The sequence below is a fragment of the Mercenaria mercenaria genome, chromosome 3 (assembly GCF_021730395.1).
Source record: "Mercenaria mercenaria strain notata chromosome 3, MADL_Memer_1, whole genome shotgun sequence".
Lineage (NCBI taxonomy): Eukaryota > Metazoa > Mollusca > Bivalvia > Venerida > Veneridae > Mercenaria > Mercenaria mercenaria.
Window position 1 is genome coordinate 11,396,869 of NC_069363.1, and position 21,334 is coordinate 11,418,202.

At 37.7% G+C, this 21,334-nt stretch overlaps 1 protein-coding gene across 3 annotated transcripts in view; it reads left to right on the forward strand.

The window, feature by feature from the left end:
• Positions 1–21,073, forward strand: part of LOC123525921 (uncharacterized) — a 32,211-nt gene extending 11,138 nt beyond the window's left edge. For 2 of the 3 annotated variants that reach the window (XM_053537873.1, XM_053537874.1), the window contains exons 12-19: positions 72–136; positions 701–869; positions 3,783–3,925; positions 4,672–4,749; positions 8,475–8,575; positions 11,666–11,813; positions 12,410–12,468; positions 19,734–21,073. In XM_053537873.1, coding sequence (XP_053393848.1) covers positions 72–136; positions 701–869; positions 3,783–3,925; positions 4,672–4,749; positions 8,475–8,575; positions 11,666–11,813; positions 12,410–12,468; positions 19,734–19,872 — 902 coding nt within the window. In that variant the 3' untranslated portion in view covers positions 19,873–21,073. The remainder of the gene's footprint in view (positions 1–71; positions 137–700; positions 870–3,782; positions 3,926–4,671; positions 4,750–8,474; positions 8,576–11,665; positions 11,814–12,409; positions 12,469–19,733) is intronic. The other variant, XM_053537875.1, reaches the window with a different exon arrangement.
• Positions 21,074–21,334: the final 261 nt, after the last annotated feature.

Consider the following 21,334-nt stretch of genomic DNA (forward strand, 5'->3'; position numbering starts at 1 on the left):
CTTATAAACTGTTAAAAGCATCATGCAGACCTTTAATAATGATTGTCAGCCTCGTAAAATTATACTTGCAGAGCCATTCCTAACTCAGTACTGGAAGTTAGAGAACTTGCTACATGAAGGGTTACAGGAACCATGTGTAAGTATATTACTTTTTGTATATATACGAGTTTCTGTAATAAATGGTGAAAAATCAGCTTCATTTGTCAGTTCACTTAAGTTCATTTAACTACAGATTTATCAATGTAAAAGACAGGCTTAAAACAGTATGTTTTGCCTAGTTAGCTTTACAAGACAAGGGTTCAGATTTAGTAAACAGATGTAAAACAGTTTGAACAACAGTTTCAACATTTCAACATCTGATTAGTTGTTCCTTAGCACAAACTTGAAACTGACCAATAAAATTGTTGCATTTGTAGTTTTTACTTTGGCTTATAAAAAGTGGGTTGTAATACCAAGTTGCCTGCCTGTGCCAGGGCTAATGTCTGGAGATAATCTGGGGTTTTCCACTGTCATTAAAGCTGGAAAGTTGCTATATAACCTAAATTGACAGAGACCCACCCCCCCCCCCCCCCCCCCTTTTCCACAATTTTTTTTTCTTAAAAATGAAATACTGTTAAAAAAAAATAGATGTGTTAAATGAACTTAAATCTGAAATAAAAAAAAAAAAACCTTTAAAATGTTAAATTTTTTCTCTTAACAGAAAATATCTCAGTTGAAACCTGATACAATTGAAGAAGAAGTAAACCATCTGTTGGATCCAAAGTCCCCACTTTCCAGACAAGCTAGACAGTCACAGTTGGTACTGCTTGCTCAGTTCTGTCCTGTTGAGGTGCTCAACTGTCTTATGTCTTACCTGAAGATAAGTGGAGGTATGCAACTTATTGGTAAAACATAGTCAAATGTCTTAATGCAGCTTACAAGTAGAGCATAGTCACCTGTCACATTTGAACTTGACTGAGATTAGGCAATTTGTTTTGTTGTCTACCAAGCAGGACCAGTTCCTCTTGATTGTAGATCACCTTATATTTTTCCTAGGAAAAACAAACAAGCTTCACATGGACATCTTGATCATATACTTTATGCAGACTTTCTTGGTGCTATTGACATTTATTGCTTCTTTAAAAATGTAACAATGATATAAATGGAAGGTAAGAAAAATCTACTTACATGCCTGTATGAGACAGGTGTTTTCTTAACCCTTGGGGTAGCACAGATAAGAGACCTTGTTATGTCTCCCCAGGAGACATATTGTTTTTGCCCTGTCCGTCCGTCCGTCCGTACGTCACACTTCATTTCCGAGCAGTAACTGGAGAACCATTTGACCTAGAACCTTCAAACTGCATAGGGTTGTAGGGCTGCTGGAGTAGACGACCCCTATTGTTTTTGGGGTCACTCCATCAAAGGTCAAGGTCACAGGGGCCTGAACATTGAAAACCATTTCCGATCAATAACTAGAGAACCACTTGACCCAGAATGTTGAAACTTCATAGGATGGTTGGTCATGAAGAGTAGATGATCCCTATTGATTTTGGGGTCATTCTGTCATAGGTCAAGGTCACAGGGGCCTGAACATTGAAAACCATTTCCGATCAATAACTAGAGAACCACTTGACCCAGAATGTTGAAACTTCATAGGATGATTGGTCATGAAGAGTAGATGACCCCTATTGATTTTGGGGTCACTCCGTCAAAGGTCAAGGTCACAGGGGCCTGAACATTGAAAACCATTTCCAATCAATAACTAGAGAACCACTTGACCCAGAATGTTGAAACTTGATAGGATGATTGTTCATAAAGAGTAGATGACCCTTATTGATTATGGGATCACTCCGTCAAAGGTCAAGGTCACAGGGGCCTGAACATTGAAAACCATTTCTGATCAATAACTAGAGAACCACTTGACCCAGAGTGTTGAAACTTCATAGGATGATTGTACATGCAAAGTAGATGACCCCTATCGATTTTGGGGTCACTCCATTAAAGGTCAAGGTCACAGGGGCCTGAACATTGAAAACCATTTCCGGTCAGTAACTTGAGAACCACTTGACCCAGAATGTTGAAACTTAATAGGATGATTGGTCATAAAGAGTAGATGACCCCTAACGATTTTGGGGTCACTCTGTGAAAGGTCAAGGTCACAGGGGCCCAAACATTGAAAACCATTTCCAGTCAGTAACTTGAGAACCACTTGACCCAGAATGATGAAACTATGTAGGATGATTGGCCATGCAGAGTAGATGAACCCTAACGATTTTAGGGTCACTCTGTTAAAGTTCAAGGCCACAGGGGCCTGAACATGGAAAACCATTTCCAATCAATAACTTGAGAACCTCTCGACCCAGAATGTTGAAACTTCATAGGATGATTGTTCATGCAGAATAAATGACCCTTATTGTTTTTGGGGTCACTCCGTTAAAGGTCAAGGTCACAGGGGCCTGAACATTGATAACCAGTTCCGATCAATAACTTGAGAACCACTTGACCCAGAATGTTGAAACTTGATAGGATGATTGAACATGCAGAGTAGATGACCCCTATTGATTTTGGGGTCAGTCTATTAAAGGTCAAGGTCACAGTGGCCTGTTCATGTAAAATCATTTTTTGGAAATAACTTGAGAACCACTTGACCTACAATGTTGAAACTTAATAGGATGATTGGACATGCAGAGTAGATGACCCCTATTTATTTTGAGGTCACTTGATCAAAGGTCAAGGTCACAGGAGCCTGAACAGTGACTTGAGAACCACTAGGCCAGGAGTGTTGAAATTTAGCGGGATGACTGGACATGCCAAGTAGATGATCCCTATTGCAGCCAACCATCAGTGTCTCTTTGACTTTCGCTCCTGATCCCTATTGACTTCTTGCCTATAGAACTTTGCATTGGGGGCTTTTTTACGAAAGCATTTTCTAGTTATTACTTGGTTTCTCATTCCCCACGGACCCTCTGGTTTGGAATATAAGGATCTTACATGTCTATCTATGGAAGGTAGGGTTTCCAGCTTGTTATAAGAAACCTTAGCATAAGTGAGGTTAGTTATTATGCTGTCTTAACGGTTTGGAAAACAGCTGTCATTCACAGGCAGACATGAAAATTCATTTTTCTGTTAAAAGTAGGTAGCAATAACAAATAAGCTGCAACTTACCCCAACATTATGAATATAATTTATTTTGTCATTATATGGCTAGTACTGTAGTTATGCCACTTAAGTGTACAGATTTTTCCAGAAGGAGGATAGGAATGTCTATTCCCAGCACCTGACTGGACAATTGTATACTTTCCTTGCACTTTAGGCAAGGAAAACCTGTCTTACTTGCAGGATTGTAAGATTCTTATACATGTAATATCTTAACCTGTTTTTCTTCATTTCTCCAGCTCAGTTGAAGTGTTCAACTGTCTAATGCCATAACAGCTCTGATAGTTTGCAAGTTATTATAGGTACAACACACTGTGAAATAATTTCATCTGCATTTACCAGATGGATAATCTGTAAAATACTTTCCTAAATTTAAATTACATTTTTCTAAGCCTTAAGGTTGAGGCAACATTTCTTTTTATTTATTTGTTCTGGATTAATACTTTTCTTGATTCTGTGATCAACTCATTGTTATTCTATACAGTTTTAGCAAATGTCAAAAGAATCATAGGTTAGTAAATGGGAATATAATGGTAAGTGTATAGGATATACAGAAATCATCATGGTAAGTATGTAAGGTATACAAAAATTATTAATTAGACAAGGTATAATTATATGCAATATAGTCTTTACTCTGTTGTTTGCAGGTGAGATGAGTACATCTCAGCAACAGAAATGGCAGTGTGCTCTCACCCAGGAGACATGTAATGTTGCAGGGAGCTGTGATATAGCTGTACCTCTGTTTGAGCTTATGTGTCATCTACTGTATAAACATAAACCAGAGAAACTGGTAGGTATTGCATTAATTGTGAATAAATTAGTTTTTGTCAATTACATTCTGTGAAATTTTAGAATGACCAAGCAATAGGAAAATTTATCATTATAACATCAAAGTCTAAGTGTCACACATTAAAGTTCCTTGAATATTGGCCGTCACACATTAAAGTTTCTTGAATATTGGCCAAGTGCTTCTATCAGACACACGCAATAAAGCATAAATTATGTTGTAAAATTGCAGGACTTTTTTCAAACACCCAAGTATATGAAATTATATAGGTTGTAAAATTGGTGTATACTGAGGCAAATTGGTCTTAGAATCAGGTATTAGTGTTTTGTTCTAATTGCAAGAGGTGAACGATTGTTTTTGATAACCACTTATACTATTTTTAGTTTCTAACAGTGACTTTGAAATTAAATGACCATTTACATAAAACTCATATTGTTGGGAGTTTGACTTTTAAAATTTGTATTTGTATTTTGATACAGAGATGTGATTTGTTTAACTGTATACCAAAATAAAATGATCCGTGCCATGAGAAAACCAACATAGTGCATTTGCGACCAGCATGGATCCAGACCCGCGCAGTCTGGTCAGGATCCATGCTGTTTGCTAATGGTTTCTCTAATTGTAATAGGCTTTGAAAGCGAACAGCATGGATCCTGACCAGACTGTGTGGATGCACAGGCTGGATCCATGCTGGCCGAAAATGCACTATGTTGGTTTTCTCATGGTGCGGCTCAAAATGTATTTCATAGGTACAGTTTGTTCATCATGGACAGAAAGTTTGGGACCAGAAAGTTGGCATGTCAGCATTTGTTAGGCGTAGACAGATTGTGAGTTTATTTTATGATTTCACATTCTCATATATTTGTTTGAATGTCATTGATATTCCATCTGTTAGCATTTTTAGTCTTAAACATTTTTGTATTTTGGTTAGATTTTCACAGAACTTTAGGTTAGCTGATTTCAAGTGATACCACTATACATGTATATTATAAGAGGAGTGCTACATTTCAAGATGAAATTGTACAGTAAAAAGTCTGAAAACTGGAAAAATTCTGGTATTCCATTACCATTTCAATTGAATGTATAAAAGAAAAAAAATTGGAGAAATATTGTTAGATTTTGAGGGGATTCAGGTTCCAGAGTGTCTGGTATTCAGATTTTTTATTAGTCCCCTACTGGTTGTAAACCAGTTTCGGGGACTATAGGAATGCGCTTTTCCGTCCGTCATTCCGTCTGTCCGCAATTTCGTGTCCGGTCCATAACTCTGTCATCCATGAAAGGATTTTAATATTACTTGGCACAAACGTTCCCCATGATGAGACGACATGTCTTGCGCAAACCTTGGACCCCTAGCTTAAAGGTCAAGGTCACAATTGGAGGTCAAAGGTCAACAGGGCTTTTTCCCTGTCCGGTCCATAACTCTGCCATCCATGAAGGGATTTTAATATTATTTGGCACCAGTGTACCTCATAATAAGACAATGTGTCATTCATGACTTTCAGACTCCTAGCTCAGAGGTCAAGGTCACACTTGGCAGTCAGATGTTAACATGGCATGAACAGGGTCTGTTTCGTGTCCGGTCCATAACTCTGTCATTCATTAAGGGATTTTAATATCACTTGGCACAAATGTTCTCCATGATGAGACGACATGTCGTGCGGAAATCCCGGACCCCTGGCTCAAAGGTCATGGTCACAATTGGAGGTCAAAGGTCAACACGGCTTTTTTCCTGTCCAGACCATAACTCTACCATCCATGAAGGGATTTTAATATTACTTGGCACAAATGTTCCCCATGATGAGATAACTTGTAACGCACAAAACCCGGACCCCTAGCTCAAAGGTCAAGGTCACAATTGGAGGTCAAAGGTCAATATAGGGTTTTTTTCCTGTCCGGTCTAGAACTCTGTCATTCATCAAGGGATTTTAATATTACTTGGCGTAAATGTTCTCCATGATGAGATGATGTGTCATGCACAACACCCAGAACCCTAGCTTAAAGGTCAAGGTCACAATTGGAGATCAAAGTTCAATGGGACATTTTTCTTGTCCGGTGTATAATTTTGTCTTGCAAAACTTGGCACAAATGTTCACCACTATGAGATGGAGTGTCATGCGCAAGAACCTGGTCCCTAGGTCAAAGGTCAAGGTCACACATAGAGGCCAAAGGTCAGATACAAGAATGACTTTGTCTGGAACATTTCTTTTTAATACATTGAGGGATTTTGATGTAACTTGGCATAAATGTTCACTACCATGAGATGGAATGTTGTGCGCAAGAACCAGGTCTCTAGGTGTAAGGTCAAGGTCACACTTAGAGGTCAAATGCCAAATTCAAGAATGACTTTGTCCGGAGCATTTCTTCTTCATGCAAGGAGGGATTTTGATGTAACTTGGCACAATTGTGCACCATCATGAGACAGAGTGTCATGTGCAGGTCCCTTCTTTAGAATTACTTCCCTTTGTTATTACTATAGATAGCTTATATTGTAACATTTTCATTACTAGTCATAGGGAAAAATCAAGACCACTTTTATGTAGTACAACATGCATGTTACATCCAATTTTGAGGTGTATTTTGACCTATCGCTACCTCAGGTAAGGATTTTTGTGTGATCTTAGAATTTTAGAAAAAAAAAATTGGATTTTTTTTGATTTTTTATGTTTTATTATTAACTTCCCTTAGTTGTTACTATAGATAACTTATATTGTAACTTTTTTTATAATTGACCGTAGGGAAAAACCAAGACCACTTTTCTGTGGTACAACATAGACGTTACTTTCAAATTTTAGGTGTATTTTAAGGTATCTCTGCCTGGTAAGGAGTTTTTTGTGGAGTTATAAAAACAAAAGAATTACAATAATTACTACACAATCACAGAATTAAAATTCCATTTGCAAATACTGGTGCTAGTTTAAAGAAATTTGCTATGACGGGCGTATATTGTGACATTCTGGCACTCTTGTTGTTTTTTTTTTACTATAAACAACTTATATGATACCTTTTCATGCCCCCACTTTGTGGGGGTGCATATAGATTTGCTCTTGTCCGTCCGTCCTTCTGTCCGTCCGTCCGTCCTTCCGAAAATGTTGTGTCGCGCGTAGCTCTGAAAGTATTTGACGTAGAGTCACAAAACTTTACAGGAATGTTGGTCAGCATGTGTAGTTGTGCACCTGGGGTTTCGCGTCCGGATTCATTCAGTCATGTAGAAGTTATGGCCCCTGACTTTGTAAAAATTGGTCATTTTAATGTTGTGTCGTGCCTAGCTCCAAAAGTATATGACCTAGAGTCACAAAACTTTACAGGCATGTTGGACAGCATGTGTAGTTGTGCACCTGGGGTTTCGCGTCCGGATTAATCCAGACATGTAGGAGTTATGGCCCCTGACTTAGTAAAAACTTGGTCATTTTAATGTTGTGTCGCGCATAGCTCCAAAAGTATTTGACCTAGAATCACCAAAGTTTACAGGAATGTTGGTCAGCATGTGTAGTTGTGCACCTGGGGTTTCGCGTCCGGATTCATTTAGTCATGTAGCAGTTATGGCCGCTGACTTTGTAAAAATTTGTCATTTTAATGTTGTGTCGTGCGTAGCTCCAAAAGTATATGACCTAGAGTCACAAAACTTTACAGGCATGTTGGTCAGCATGTGTAGTTGTGCACCTGGGGTTTCACGTCCGGATTCATCCAGTCATGTAGGAGTTATGGCCCCTGACTTAGTAAAAAATTGGTCATTTTAATGTTGTGTTGCGCATAGCCCCAAAAGTATTTGACCTAAAATCACCAAAGTCTACAGGAATGTTGGTCAGCATGTGTAGTTGTGCACCTGGGGTTTTGCATCCGGATTCATTCAGTATTGTAGGAGTTCTGGCCCCTGACTAATGTCATGTAGTGGGGGCATCTGTGTCCCATGGACACATTTCTAGTTGATAATCAGCCAAACTATAGGTTTTTATACATAGAAATTTTAATCCAAGTGTTTTGTTATAACACTTTATATGTATAGTACAATATTGTTTATACATCATTGACAGATATCAGTTCATTATGTTATACTGCAGTAGAGAAAATTAGTTGCCTTCCAGTAGGGGACTTTGTATTGCATGGCAATACTTCATTCACTTGTTTCATCTGAATTCTTGCTCAATGTCTGAGTCTACCCTACTATTTGGCAATATGTTCCCAGCTAAATCTTAAGGCAGAGCAGATGCCCTATGTATGTAAAACCAGTCATTATTCACTTCTGTTTTATACATGGAAGTTGTTGATGACATGACTTGATTTCTGATTGGTGTGCTCTCGCAGGGATATTAAAACCTGCAACCTCTTGGTTTGAAGTCAGTCACTCAACCCCTTCCTCACTGCTTCTACAATGATTAACTGACTGTGGACAAGAAAGCAAAAAAGATCATTCAATACAACAAAATAGAATTAAGAGTCCTGAAGGCAATCATTGCAGACAACACTGATCTTGAAAAATCTTCCTCATTGTGTAAGGGTAGTAATCTAGTTATATCAAAATATGTATTTTTCATCTGTTTTGTGTTTTCTACAGCCATTTATCTATGAGAGGGCACTGAAATGTATTCCCCAGCCAGAACATTCTACAGATCCAGGAACTGCCATCTTAGCTCATGTACACATTCTTCTAACTAGGTTAGTATAAGCTTGCCTTAGAATAATTATGGAAAATAACCATTCAGAGGGATGTGTGTGAATATTTGATTGTAGATTGGATTATTTTACCGGTATTACTGGAACAACATTTGAGCTTTTTTGAGCATTTGATGGGTATTACTCCTCTCAAATGTGTGTGTGTGTGCTTGCCCTTATGGTGGACACCCCCAGGAGGTAGTCCAAATAATTAGACTTGAAAAAGTTGTCATTTGACGTTCAACATTCAATATTCGGACATTTTACATTTTTACTATCAAAGCCTTTTTGGACGTCTAAATGCTTAGTATGAAAGAAGTGTAGCATAAAATCAATTTGTAAAATATTATGAAGTTGGTAAACTTTGTACCTAGATGGAACAAAAATACCTTTGCTTCAATTTTGCAAGATTACAATGATGGGTTAACGCACGTTTTTTTGTGTAACAACATCTGCAGAATCCCAAGGGATTGGTTGGTGCACGAGCCCATAGGGCTCGTGCACCAACATAGCCCGAGGGATTCAGCAGATGTTGTTTCACGAAACAAACGTGTGTTATCGCTATTCTTGCATAAAACACAACTAAAGTGCTGGAAATATTGAAAAAACAAAACTAATTCAGCTGACATTAGCCGATAGAAGTCGGCCGTTTCAGGTAGTTATGGACACATGTTTTATTTATGCATTTCCAGGGACAACAGAAACAGTGCATATTTTATACATGCCGAACGGACATTCTGTAATATTAAATATATGTAAAATAAGTATGATTCCCCCTTTTTCCGATATATCGGTAGGAATTTTAGCTTTAGAGGCTCGGAATTATGAGAAAAGGGCATACACGGCATCCTGTCTTTACACAATATTTGTAGGTGTAGTGAGATGCAGACAGAACACAATTCTGCTTGGTTTAAATTGATAGTCTGTCCCTTACGCTTTTTTAAATGTAAACATTATCGTGCAATAGAAATTGGTATCGATACCTATATTCTTCATATCGTTAGAAATGAAATCTCTAGGCCTATAACGTAGAAAATTTTGCTTTGCACCCAACCCCATCGCGATCAAAGTTTGATAAACACAAAATTTTGAATTTTTCCAACATCGATATAATCAACTTATATTGAATGCATAAACTCAAACATGGTTGGTGAGATATACAAATAAATTGAAAAATATATAATAAATACCTTCTGTTCATCAAATGTTCATTCACTATGGAAAAATTCTTCAAACTTAACGCTTCGTCATGTTTATGCTTTACATTACACACCATCACTACATCAGTAGACTGCATAGATGTGTAAAGTAGACACAAACATGTTTTTAAAGTTTTAGTGTAACATTTAAAGTTAGCATGTCAACTTTCTCGACTCAAATTAATTTGAAAAACGAAATTGTATTTTTGTAAATATTGTTTGCATATCATTTTCAGGGATTAAATCGCGGCGTGTAACTTACTTTGAGTCAAATACACTTAATAATACAATAATAAGGAACGTCAATGCAGTCGCGTATCAAGAGAAGTAGCACTTACTACAAGTTAAAGTAAAGTTTGGTTGAAAAATGATATTTTTAATAAAAATGCAGATGAAAAGATTTCATAAGTCTAGGACATTTCGACTTCGGCCAAAACAGATTCGGGGTCCATAATTTGCTTACGTTGGACCCGCAACAGCATATTCAAAACGTTCACCAACAGCGCGTGCTCACGAGAATCTCCTTGTTTGTACACGATTTTTTCCCTGTTTGTGCATGGTCGAAATCGGCAAAAAACAAAGGTTTTATGCAAGAATCTATTATTATCCACGAAATGACGCTTCATTCTTTTTTACATTGAATCTTTATATTTGACATGCCACCATCTTGTTTCGAAATTGGAAGTATCAATTAAATTTCATTGGCGGTAGATGAAAAAATACTTCCCGCCAAATATTTTCATTGTAATTTTGATTTATTTTCATCATAAATATATATTTTCTATTTGTATCCTTATAAATTTTAAATGTCTCTTCTGAGATTATTGACATTTATAGTTTCTCTGTATGGGATAGAGAAGAGGTAACTTTCGTTCAAAAAATGATTCTGATATGCAAATCCTGTTTACATCTGGAACACCCTCGGTTATTACCGTGCCACTGTTCAAAATTTTCAACGGACTGGAACTGGATTATTAACATAATTAATAACAAATAAGGTAAAATATAACTTTAATTGCTGCCATAAAGCACATTTATGATTATTCTTCTCACTCGATGTGAAAGTTTCAGTCATTTTTGCCAGAAAGTTGTTAAAAAAGCTTCAGATCAAAATTCAGATCTGAAGCGATTTTTGTGCTATATACGTTATTTCAGTTCATCATTAAGACCTGACATAACATGGAAAATAAAAAATGTAAAATATCAATTAAAATGAAATTATATAGTGATAAGAGTTATGTCAGGTTTTATATTTAGGACTACCCCAGGAGGCTGTTAGTAGGTTTTAGTTGAATAGTGGTGCAAGATGCTGTAGATGTTCCAATCCCAGCTTCAGTATATCAGGTGTAAAGCATCTATAATTTATACATTGAACTAGTAACTTCTAGTTGGAGGAGTGCCGCAGCATACTCATGACCCATGGTTTCATTGTAAATGTTACCACTGGACCACTGTTCCCACTATGAATAGTACATCTGTTGTTATGATCAGTTTTATATATAACAATTCCTACATCAGGTCAAGTATAACCAGCAGAGATGTATTGTCTATGGGTGTTGACAGTAACTAAATAAAACACATGTAGCAAATACAGAGATTGTTATGTCAGCCTTGGATTACTCCTTCTGTTTGAAGGTTTAGGAATGAAACTTGTCTTATCTCCTTTATGTGCACAGTCTGTTCTATAACTTGAAAACTGGAATCTGGAAGTTTGCATGCCTGTGAATTTAATCTTGAAAAAAAAAAATTGCATAAAAAAAGTAAATAAAAAAATCTGAAATCTGTTACTTGTGAGTGCAAAATTGAATAGCAGCAGTTGTTAAGGATAATTTACTTTTCATATGTTTCCAAGAGAGGTTGTAAGGTACACACTGTATCCTTTTGTTTATTTCAGTGAAATAGATGGATGTTTTACCAAAGGCCTTCATTTATTACTGAGAGCAGAGAAATGGGAGGAGACAATTGAACTGTTGAAGGAATATAAGGATAGATGTCCACAATTTGCTCTGCTCTACCAGATGACTTTAGCAGCTTTAACAAAGGTACTGATTTAACAGATTTTTATTCGCCCGAAGGGACGTATTGTTCAAATTATTACCCTGGGGTGAAAAGAGGCCCTGCCCCGGGAGTCCCAAGTTGAACATAGACTTATATAGGGAAAAAAATAAAAATCGTTTTGTCTGAAAGTTCAAGGCCTAGGCCTTCGATATTTGTTATGTATCATTGCCTAGTGGACCTCAAACAGGATTGTTCAAATTATGCCCCTGGGGTGAAAAGAGGCCCTGGTGGTCACTTGTTATATGAGTTATATAGGAAAAAATACTTCAAAAATTATCAGATCGTATTTCCCAGACTGTTTAATTATATTTACCTGTTGTATCCAAGTGATTATGTGTCACCTTACTGTGACATTGACCTACTGACCTACTTCCTTGATGCAGCCTTGAAATTTGGATGACATGTACTGTTTTGCATACCGATCTTAAAACTGACTTTCAGTTACCATGAATGTGACCTACTGACCTTTATAATATTTTAGCATCAGTTTGCCATTTGAAACATGTAGCTCATATTACTCAGATGAGCGATTTAGGGTCCTCATGACTCTCTTGTTAATACAAACAATATCTATTTTCAGAAACAGGTATTGCCCTTGTATGCAGGCAAGATATTTTCACTAATGCCATCATTTAAATGGTAAGATTTTAGAAACAATGTCGATATTTTTAATGTCATTATAAAATGATATATAGCAGGACCATGTTTAAATGTATTTTAACACGAAAGAGGTTATATGCTTTTGCAATAATTCCACAAGGGCATAGCCAAAGTGAATTATTCTACACGCTGTGTTACAGAGTTGGAGTGTTAAAATAAATTTAAAACATGGTTCTGCTGTATATTGTTTTGATTCTGTCACACTATATGTAAGGAAGTGGGTGAAATAGGGAAGCGCTGTTTCTTGGCAAATGAATGGCACAGCAGGTCTGCCTGATGTCAATGGGACCGTGTTATACTTGTACTGTAAAACGGCCATGAGGTCACATTTCCAAAAGGGTATCTTAGGAGTGGGTGAACAATAAATAGTTCTGCACACCTAATAAATAATTCAGAGTGTGTGAGTTAAGTGTTACACCATTCTGTTATATCATCATGATTCTGAAAGTTTTTTTTTAATACAAATTGGTACTATATCTCACATATTTTTAGCTCGCCTAATCGAAAAATAGTTGGAGCTATTGTACTCACCCTAGATAAAGTCCCATAACTCTGACATGTATTTTGGGCAATTGTGCCCCCTTTTGGACTTAAAAATCCTGTTTAAAGTTTTGCATGCAAGTGACTATCTCAAAACCTAATGAAAAAAGTAATTGAAACTTCACACGTTTTTTAGGGTTTATAAAAATAGGTCATGGTATCAAGTTGCATAACTCTGACATGTACTTTTCAAAATTATGTCTCCCTTTGAAATTAAAAACTTCTGGTTTCTCCAAAAATAATGCAGGTACTGGATTGAAACTCTATAGATATTTTAACATTTACGGTAATATTCCTGCTTCTGGGACAACAGTTCAAATAGTTGAGCACTGGCTGTCTTACGGACTGCTCTTGTTATGTCTCCCATACCACTGTGTGATGGGAGACATACTGATTTACTCCTGTCTGTCTGTCTGTCTGTCTGTCTGTCACAAATCTTGTCCGCACTCTGTAAGTCAAACATTCCTCGTCCAATCTTTGCCAAACTTGAACAAGCAAATTCGATGAATTGGTTTCCCCCGCCGAAAGGGTTTGTGGTGAGAAACGGCAAAACAGTATATCCGGCAAAAGTTAAGGATGTTACTAAGAGGCAAAGAATTTCATTAGTCAAAATCAATTTAGGTCAGAGACCACCAATTCAAAAAAGTACAGGGAACTTACTGGGAATGAGGTAAGTGTATACCTGGGAATAAGGTAACATCTGTGCCTTCTGATTGGTCAGTCATGTAAACAAACCCAGGAAGTGATAATTTTTTCAAGAGGGGGTGTGACCAAGGCAAGGTGGTGACCAGGTGTGGGTACACAACTTCACATGTTTATAATAAATGTTCATGGAAAAGAATGAAAGACGTTTAATGAAATTCTACCAATTGGTTGGTTTGTTATGTACAGATCTGTAGATTTTTAAACAATTAAAGGGCAATAACTCTAAGGAAAATTGACCAATTAAAAAAAAAAAAACTTAACGGGCATCATCGCAGTATGTTGGTGCATGTTTATTTCAAGTTTTATGAAATTCTACATGATAGTTACTGAGAAATGGCTGCGGACGGACATTTTTCATTAAATCAAGGGCAATAACTCTAAGGAAAATTGACCAATCAAAAAAAAACTTGACGGGCATCATGGCAGTGTGTTGGTTCATGTTTATTTCAAGTTTCATGAAATTCTACCTGCTAGTTACTGAGATATGTCTGCGGACGGACGCACGCACGGACGTGACAGACGGACAATGCCATTTCAATATCCCCCTCCTGATTTCATCGGCGGGGGATGACAAAATGTGTTTGCCAATAAGTCCTCCTCCAAGTTCCATAACTAGCCAAATCGGCCCTGGCACTTCGGAATTATGGCGCTTGAATTACTGATCTGAACCATTCATCCAAGTCCACTTTGTATCACTAAAATAAAACTTACTGAACCGAATGGCCCTTTGAATTATTGAACCAAAACTTACTCCTGAAGTGTACTTTTTTAGCTCACCTGAGCCAAAGGCTCATGGTGAGCTTTTGTGACTACTCAGTGTCCGTCGTTCGTCGTCAGTCGTCCGTCCATCAACATTTTCTAAAAAAATCTTCTTGAAAACCACTGGACAGATTTACACCAAACTTCACAGGAATAATCCTTGGGTGGCCACCTTTCAAAATAGTTCAAAATATTGAATTCCACACGGAACTCTGGTTGCCATGGCAACAAAAAGAAAAAACTTTAAAAATCTTCTTGTCCAAAACCGCAAGGCGTAAAGCCTTGATATTTGGCATGTGACATCATCTAATGGTCTCTATGAAAATTGTTCAAATTATGCCCCTGGGGTGAAAAGAGGCCCCATCCCAGGGGTCCCAAGTTTTACATAGACTTATATAGGAAAAAAATGTAAAAATCTTCTAGTCCAAATCTGCAGGGCATAGAGCCTTGATATTTGGCATGTAACATCATCTTATGGTCCTCTATGAAAATTGTTCAAATTATGCCCCTGGGGTGAAAAGAGGCCCAACCCCATGGGTCCCAAGTTTTACATAGACTTATATAGAAAAAAACTTTAAAAAAAAATCTTTTCTGAAACCACTAGACCTAAGCCTTTGATATTTGGTATTTAGCATTGCCTTGTGGTCTTCTACCAAGATTGTTCAAATTGTAATCCTGGGGTTAAAAGAGGCCCTGCCCCAGGGGTCCCAAGTTATATAGGAAAAAACTTTAAAATCTTCTTGTCTGAAACTGCAAGGCCTAGGCTTTTGATATTTGGTATGTATCATTGCCTAGTGGTTCTCTACCAACATTGTTCAAATTATTCCCCTGGAATGAAAAGAGGCCCTGCCCTGGGGGTCCCTAGTTTTACATAGATTTATATAGGAAAAAATTCTAAAAATCTTCTTGTCTGAAAGTTTAAGGCCAAGGACTTTGATATTTGGTATGTAGCATTTCCTAGTGGATTTGTAAAAAGAATGTTCAAATTATGCCCCTAGGGTGAAAAGAGGCCCCACCCCAGGGGTCACTTGTTGTATGAGTTATATAGGAAAAAATACTTCAAAAGTTATCAGATCATATTTCCTTGACTGTTTAATTATATTTACCTGTTGTATCCAAGTGATTATTTGTCACCTTACTGTGATGTTGACCTACTGACCTTCTTTCTTGTTTTTTAACATACAGCCTTGAAATTTGGATGACATGTACAGTTTTGCACACGGATATTAAAACTGACTTTCAGTGACCATAAATATGACCTACTGACCTACTTTATTAATATTTTAGCATCAATTTGGCTTTTGAAACATGTAGCTCATATTAATCAGATGAGCAATCCAGGGCCATCATGACCCTCTTGTTGGCTCGACTATACGAAGACAAGTATATGGAGAGCTGTCCTACTCACCCAGGCGTTGGCGTCGGCATCCTTCCGCGTCCCCACCTTGGTTAAAGTTATTTTACACTTTCTCTTTTCTCCTTATCTCTGTAATTACTTGATGGATTTGCTTCAAACTTAAAATAGTTATTCCTCATCATCACCCACATCATATGGCATAAGGACCATAACTCTCACACCAGTATTTCATGAATATCCCCCCTTTTTACTTAGAATTTCAGGTTAAAGTAGAATTTCAGGTTAAAGTTTTGATGCACTTTCACTCTATCTCAGTTATATCTAAACGGATTTGATTCAAACTGAAAGTAGTTGTTCCACATCATCTCCCACATCATATGACTGAAGGCCCATATCTCTGGTACCAATATTTAATGAATTATCCCCCCTTTTACTTAGAATTTCAGGTTAAAGTGTTGATGCACTTCCACTATATCTCAGCTATTACTAAATGGATTTGATTCAAACTTAAAATAGTTGTTCAACATCATCACTCACATCATATGACACAAGGGCCATAACTCTTGCACCAATATTTCATGAATTATCCCCCCTTTTTACTTAGAATTTCAGATTAAAGTTTTGATACACTTTCACTTTATCTCAGTTATTACGAAATGGATTTGATTCAGACTTGAAGTAGTTGTTCCACATCATCACCCAAATCATATGACACAAGATGCATAACTCTGCACCAAGATTTTATGAATTATGCCCCCTTTTTGCTTATGATTATACTTGGAGGACGGACTTACATAGTGTTTTGATACACTTTATCTTTACCTCTCTTATTAATCCCCCGCCGTGGCGGAGGGATTATAGGAATGGTCTGCGTCCGTCTTTCCGTCCGTCCGTCCTTCCGTCCGTAACAAAATTGTGTCCGGTCCATATCTCCTAAACCCCTTGAAGGATTTTCATGAAACTTGGGTCAAGTGATCACCTCATCAAGACGATGTGCAGAACCCATGAGTCAGCCTTGTCGGTTCAAGGTCAAGGTCACAACTCGAGGTCAAAGGTTTGAGCCTGCCATTTTGTGTCCGCTCTATATCTCCTAAACCCCTTGAAGGAATTTTATAAAACTTGGGTCAAATGATCACCTCATCAAGACGATGTGCAGAACCCATGACTCAGCCATGCCGGCTCAAGGTCAAGGTCACAACTCAAGGTCAAAGGTTTGAGCCTTCCATTTTGTGTCCGCTCTATATCTCTTAAACCCCTTGAAGGAATTTCATAAAACTTGGCTCAAATGATCACCTCATCAAGACGATGTGCAGAACCCATGAGTCAGTCATGCCGGCTCAAGGTCAAGGTCACAACTTAGGGTCAAAGGTTTGAACCTTCCATTTTGTGTCCGCTCTATATCTCCTAAACCCCTTGAAGGATTTTCATCAAACTTGGGTCAAACGATCACCTCATCAAGGCGATGTGCAGAACTTATGAGTCAGCCATGTCGGCTCGAGGTCAAGGTCACAACTGAAGGTCAAAGGTTTGAGCCTTCCATTTCGTGTCCGCTTTATATCTCCTAAACCCCTTGAAGGAATTTTATAAAACTTGGATCAAATGATTACCCCATCAGAACGATGTGCAGAAATTATGAGTCAACCATGCCAGCTCAAGGTCAAGGTCACAACTAAGGGTCGAAGGTTTGAGCCTTCCATTTGGTGTCCACTCTGTATCTCCTTAACCCCTTGAAGGATTTTCATCAAACTTGGGTCAAATGATCACCTCATCAAGAACTCATGAGTCAGCCATGTCAACTCAAGGTCAAGGTCACAACTGAAGGTCAAAGGTTTCAGCTCTGTATCTCCTAAACCCCTTGAAGGATTTTCATGAAACTTTGGTCAAATGATCACCTCATCAAGACGTTGTGCAGAATTCATGAGTCAGCCATGTCAGTTCAAGGTCAAGGTCACAGCTAAAATCAAAGGTTTTACCCTTTCACTATCCATAGCAGTGGCGGGGGATTTAGCTGTCTTTCAGACTGCCTTGTTTCTTATTATTTTTGACACATACTCAAGCTATTGTGCAATATCTTCATCCACCATTGGAGTCATTAAACACTCCAGTGACAGCTCCAGTTTCCTCAGATGTGCCCAGTTCCACTATCCACTGTCGAAATAGTTGAGCACGCTGTCTGCTGTGACAGCTTTTGTTTTACTATTCAGATGATTAGTCAGTTGTGGGAGACATGTGCTTTTCTCAAAAGCAGCTCTAATTTGATTATGTAATTTCAACTTTCAGCCATGTTAGATTATGATATTTCAAGAACTCCATTGAAGTTTTTAACCTTTTGCAAGTGGCATTGTCTCCATATTTTTCTTTATTAATCCCCCGCCGTGGCAGAGGGATTATAGGAATGGTCTGCGTCCGTCCTTCCGTCCGTCCTTCCGTGCTTCCGTCTGTAACAAAATCGTGTCCGGTCCATATCTCCTAAACCCCTTGAAGGATTTTCATGAAACTTGGGTCAAATGATCACCTCATCAAGACGATGTGCAGAACCCATGAGTCAGCCTTGTCGGTTCAAGGTCAAGGTCACAACTCAAGGTCAAAGGTTTGAGCCTGCCATTTTGTGTCCGCTCTATATCTCCTAAACCCCTTGAAGGAATTTTATAAAACTTGGGTCAAATGATCACCTCATCAAGACAATGTGCAGAACCCATGAGTCAGTCATGCTGGCTCAAGGTCAAGGTCACAACTCAAGGTCAAAGGTTTGAGCCTTCCATTTTGTGTCCGCTCTATATCTCTTAAACCCCTTGAAGGAATTTTATAAAACTTGGGTCAAATGATCACCTCATCAAGACGATGTGCAGAACCCATGAGTCAGTCATGCTGGCTCAAGGTCAAGGTCACAACTTAGGGTCAAAGGTTTGAACCTTCCATTTTGTATCCGCTCTATATCTCCTAAACCCCTTTAAGGATTTTCATCAAACTTGGGTCAAACAATCACCTCATCAAGACGATGTGCAGAACCCATGAGTCAGCCATGTTGGCTCAAGGTCAAGGTCACAACTGAAGGTCAAAGGTTTGAGCCTTCCATTTCGTGTCCGCTCTATATCTCCTAAACCCCTTGAAGGAATTTTATAAAACTTGGGTCAAATGATTACCTCATCAGAACGATGTGCAGAAATTATGCGTCAACCATGCCAGCTCAAGGTCAAGGTTACAACTAAGGGTCGAAGGTTTGAGCCTTCCATTTGGTGTCTGCTCTGTATCTCCTTAACCCCTTGAAGGATTTTCATCAAACTTGGGTCAAATGATCACCTCATCAAGAACTCATGAGTCAGCCATGTCAACTCAAGGTCAAGGTCACAACTGAAGGTCAAAGGTTTCAGCTCTGTATCTCCTAAACCCCTTGAAGGATTTTCATGAAACTTTGGTCAAATGATCACCTCATCAAGACGTTGTGCAGAATTCATGAGTCAGCCATGTCAGTTCAAGGTCAAGGTCACAGCTAAAATCAAAGGTTTTACCCTTTCACTATCCATAGCAGTGGCGGGGGATTTAGCTGTCTTTCAGACTGCCTTGTTGTAAAACATTTTCCATGTTGGAATGTTTTCTATCACTTTTCATGGTTTTAGGGTACTTATTTAAAAAAAATTCAAGAAATCTACTAGAAGTTATACTGTTTAGAATTGCCTCTATACTCATGCAAACAAGCAGGATGTCTTTAGTGGTTTACCCTTAGATACTGTATCTGTGCAGGTATAAAGATAAAAACTAAAAACAAAGAAAATACCTGCCATAATAGAAAGGTATGTAGAGATGTTTTTAACAAAGAAATGATGGTACCAAAACAATTACACAAAAGCCATAGAATGTTTATAATGATAATTTGTATTTTCAGTACCACTGATGTTATTCAAGGTTCTCCAGGTGATGCTGATACTCCTGTATTGTGTGAAAGTACCGAGGATGTCTCTGTGGACTCAGTAAGGCCCTGCCTGCTAGGCTGTCTAAACAAACTTAACATAAACAATGTTTAATGTTCTTTATGATGAAAGTGCGTTTGAATAAGTATATCTGTGATAGTTTCCATGTAAAACTGTACTAATTTAATTTCATAAACTTTTTTCTGGACATAACTATGAATATGATCCAGACTGCGCTTATATATCATGTGATTATGACAAAAGATGGTGTGTCTGATTTCATGTACACATACTTTTTATTTTAAAATCTTTATTGTTTGTGGGAGATTAATTTTTAGCTCGAGTATTCAAAGAATAGTAGAGGTATTGGACTCAGCCGTGCGTCGGCGTCTGCGTCGGTGTCCGCGTCAGCATCCGGATTTGGTTAAGTTTTTGTATGTAAGCTGGTATCTCAGTAACCACTTGTGGGAATAGATTGAAATTTCACACACCTTTTCACTGTCATAAACTGACTTATATTGCACAAGTTCCATAACTCTCTTTTGCTTTTTTATAAAATTATGCCCCTTTTTCGACTTAGAAATTTTTGGTTAAGGTTTTGTATGTAAGCTGGTATCTCAGTACCCACTCATGGGAATGGATTGAAACTTCACACACTTGTTCACTGTCATCATCTGACATGCATTAAGTAGGTCCCGTAACTCTACTTTGCATTTTTTCTAGATTATGCCCTTTTTTCGACTTAGCAGTTTTTGGTTAAGTTTTTGTATGTAAGCTGGTATCTCAGTATCCACTAATGGGAATGGTTTGAAACTTCACGCACCTGTCCAATGTCATAAGCTGATAAACACTAAGCAGGTTTCATAACCCTGTTTTCCCATTTTTACAAAAGTATGCCTCTTTTCGACTTTTGTATTTGTTCAGTTGACAAGGCTGTTGAATACTCGAGCTTTGCTGTCCACCGACAGCTCTTGTTATGGTTGCAACCATTCAGAATTTATTATTAACTAACACAAATGTTTTTAATCTGTATTTTCTTTAAAAAAAAAAAACTAATTCAAAATTACACGCAATAAGCAGTTTATAAGCAATATTATATTATTTAATGACATTGAAATTTTCTGACTTTACAGTAAGTCACAGGAACTTGTGCATGTATTAATGCCATTTTAGTCTGTTGTAAACGTATTCAGAGGAAGTTGTTTCTTCAAGTTAATGAAGGTTTACAAAATTGCTAGACTCAAATTGATTGTTGATGTTATGCTTTATAATATGTGCAATTAATAATGATCAGTGCAATAAAAAGAAAATATAATCTTGTTACTGTATTTATCACACTGATAAACAGTGAAGACTGTAAATACAAGTATATCAAGATACCAAAAGCGAGAAGAGAGATTAATAAAAATCGATACTTTCATAATGAGGCCTTCTTTTGGCGAACCAATATGCCGTCGGCATCCTGAAAATGTGTTGGCAATGCAAAATAAATAGCATGCATTATACACATGGATCAATTTATCCTCAAGCTCTCCTGAAACTTGTGAAATACAGCAGTAACAAGGATTCGAGCCCA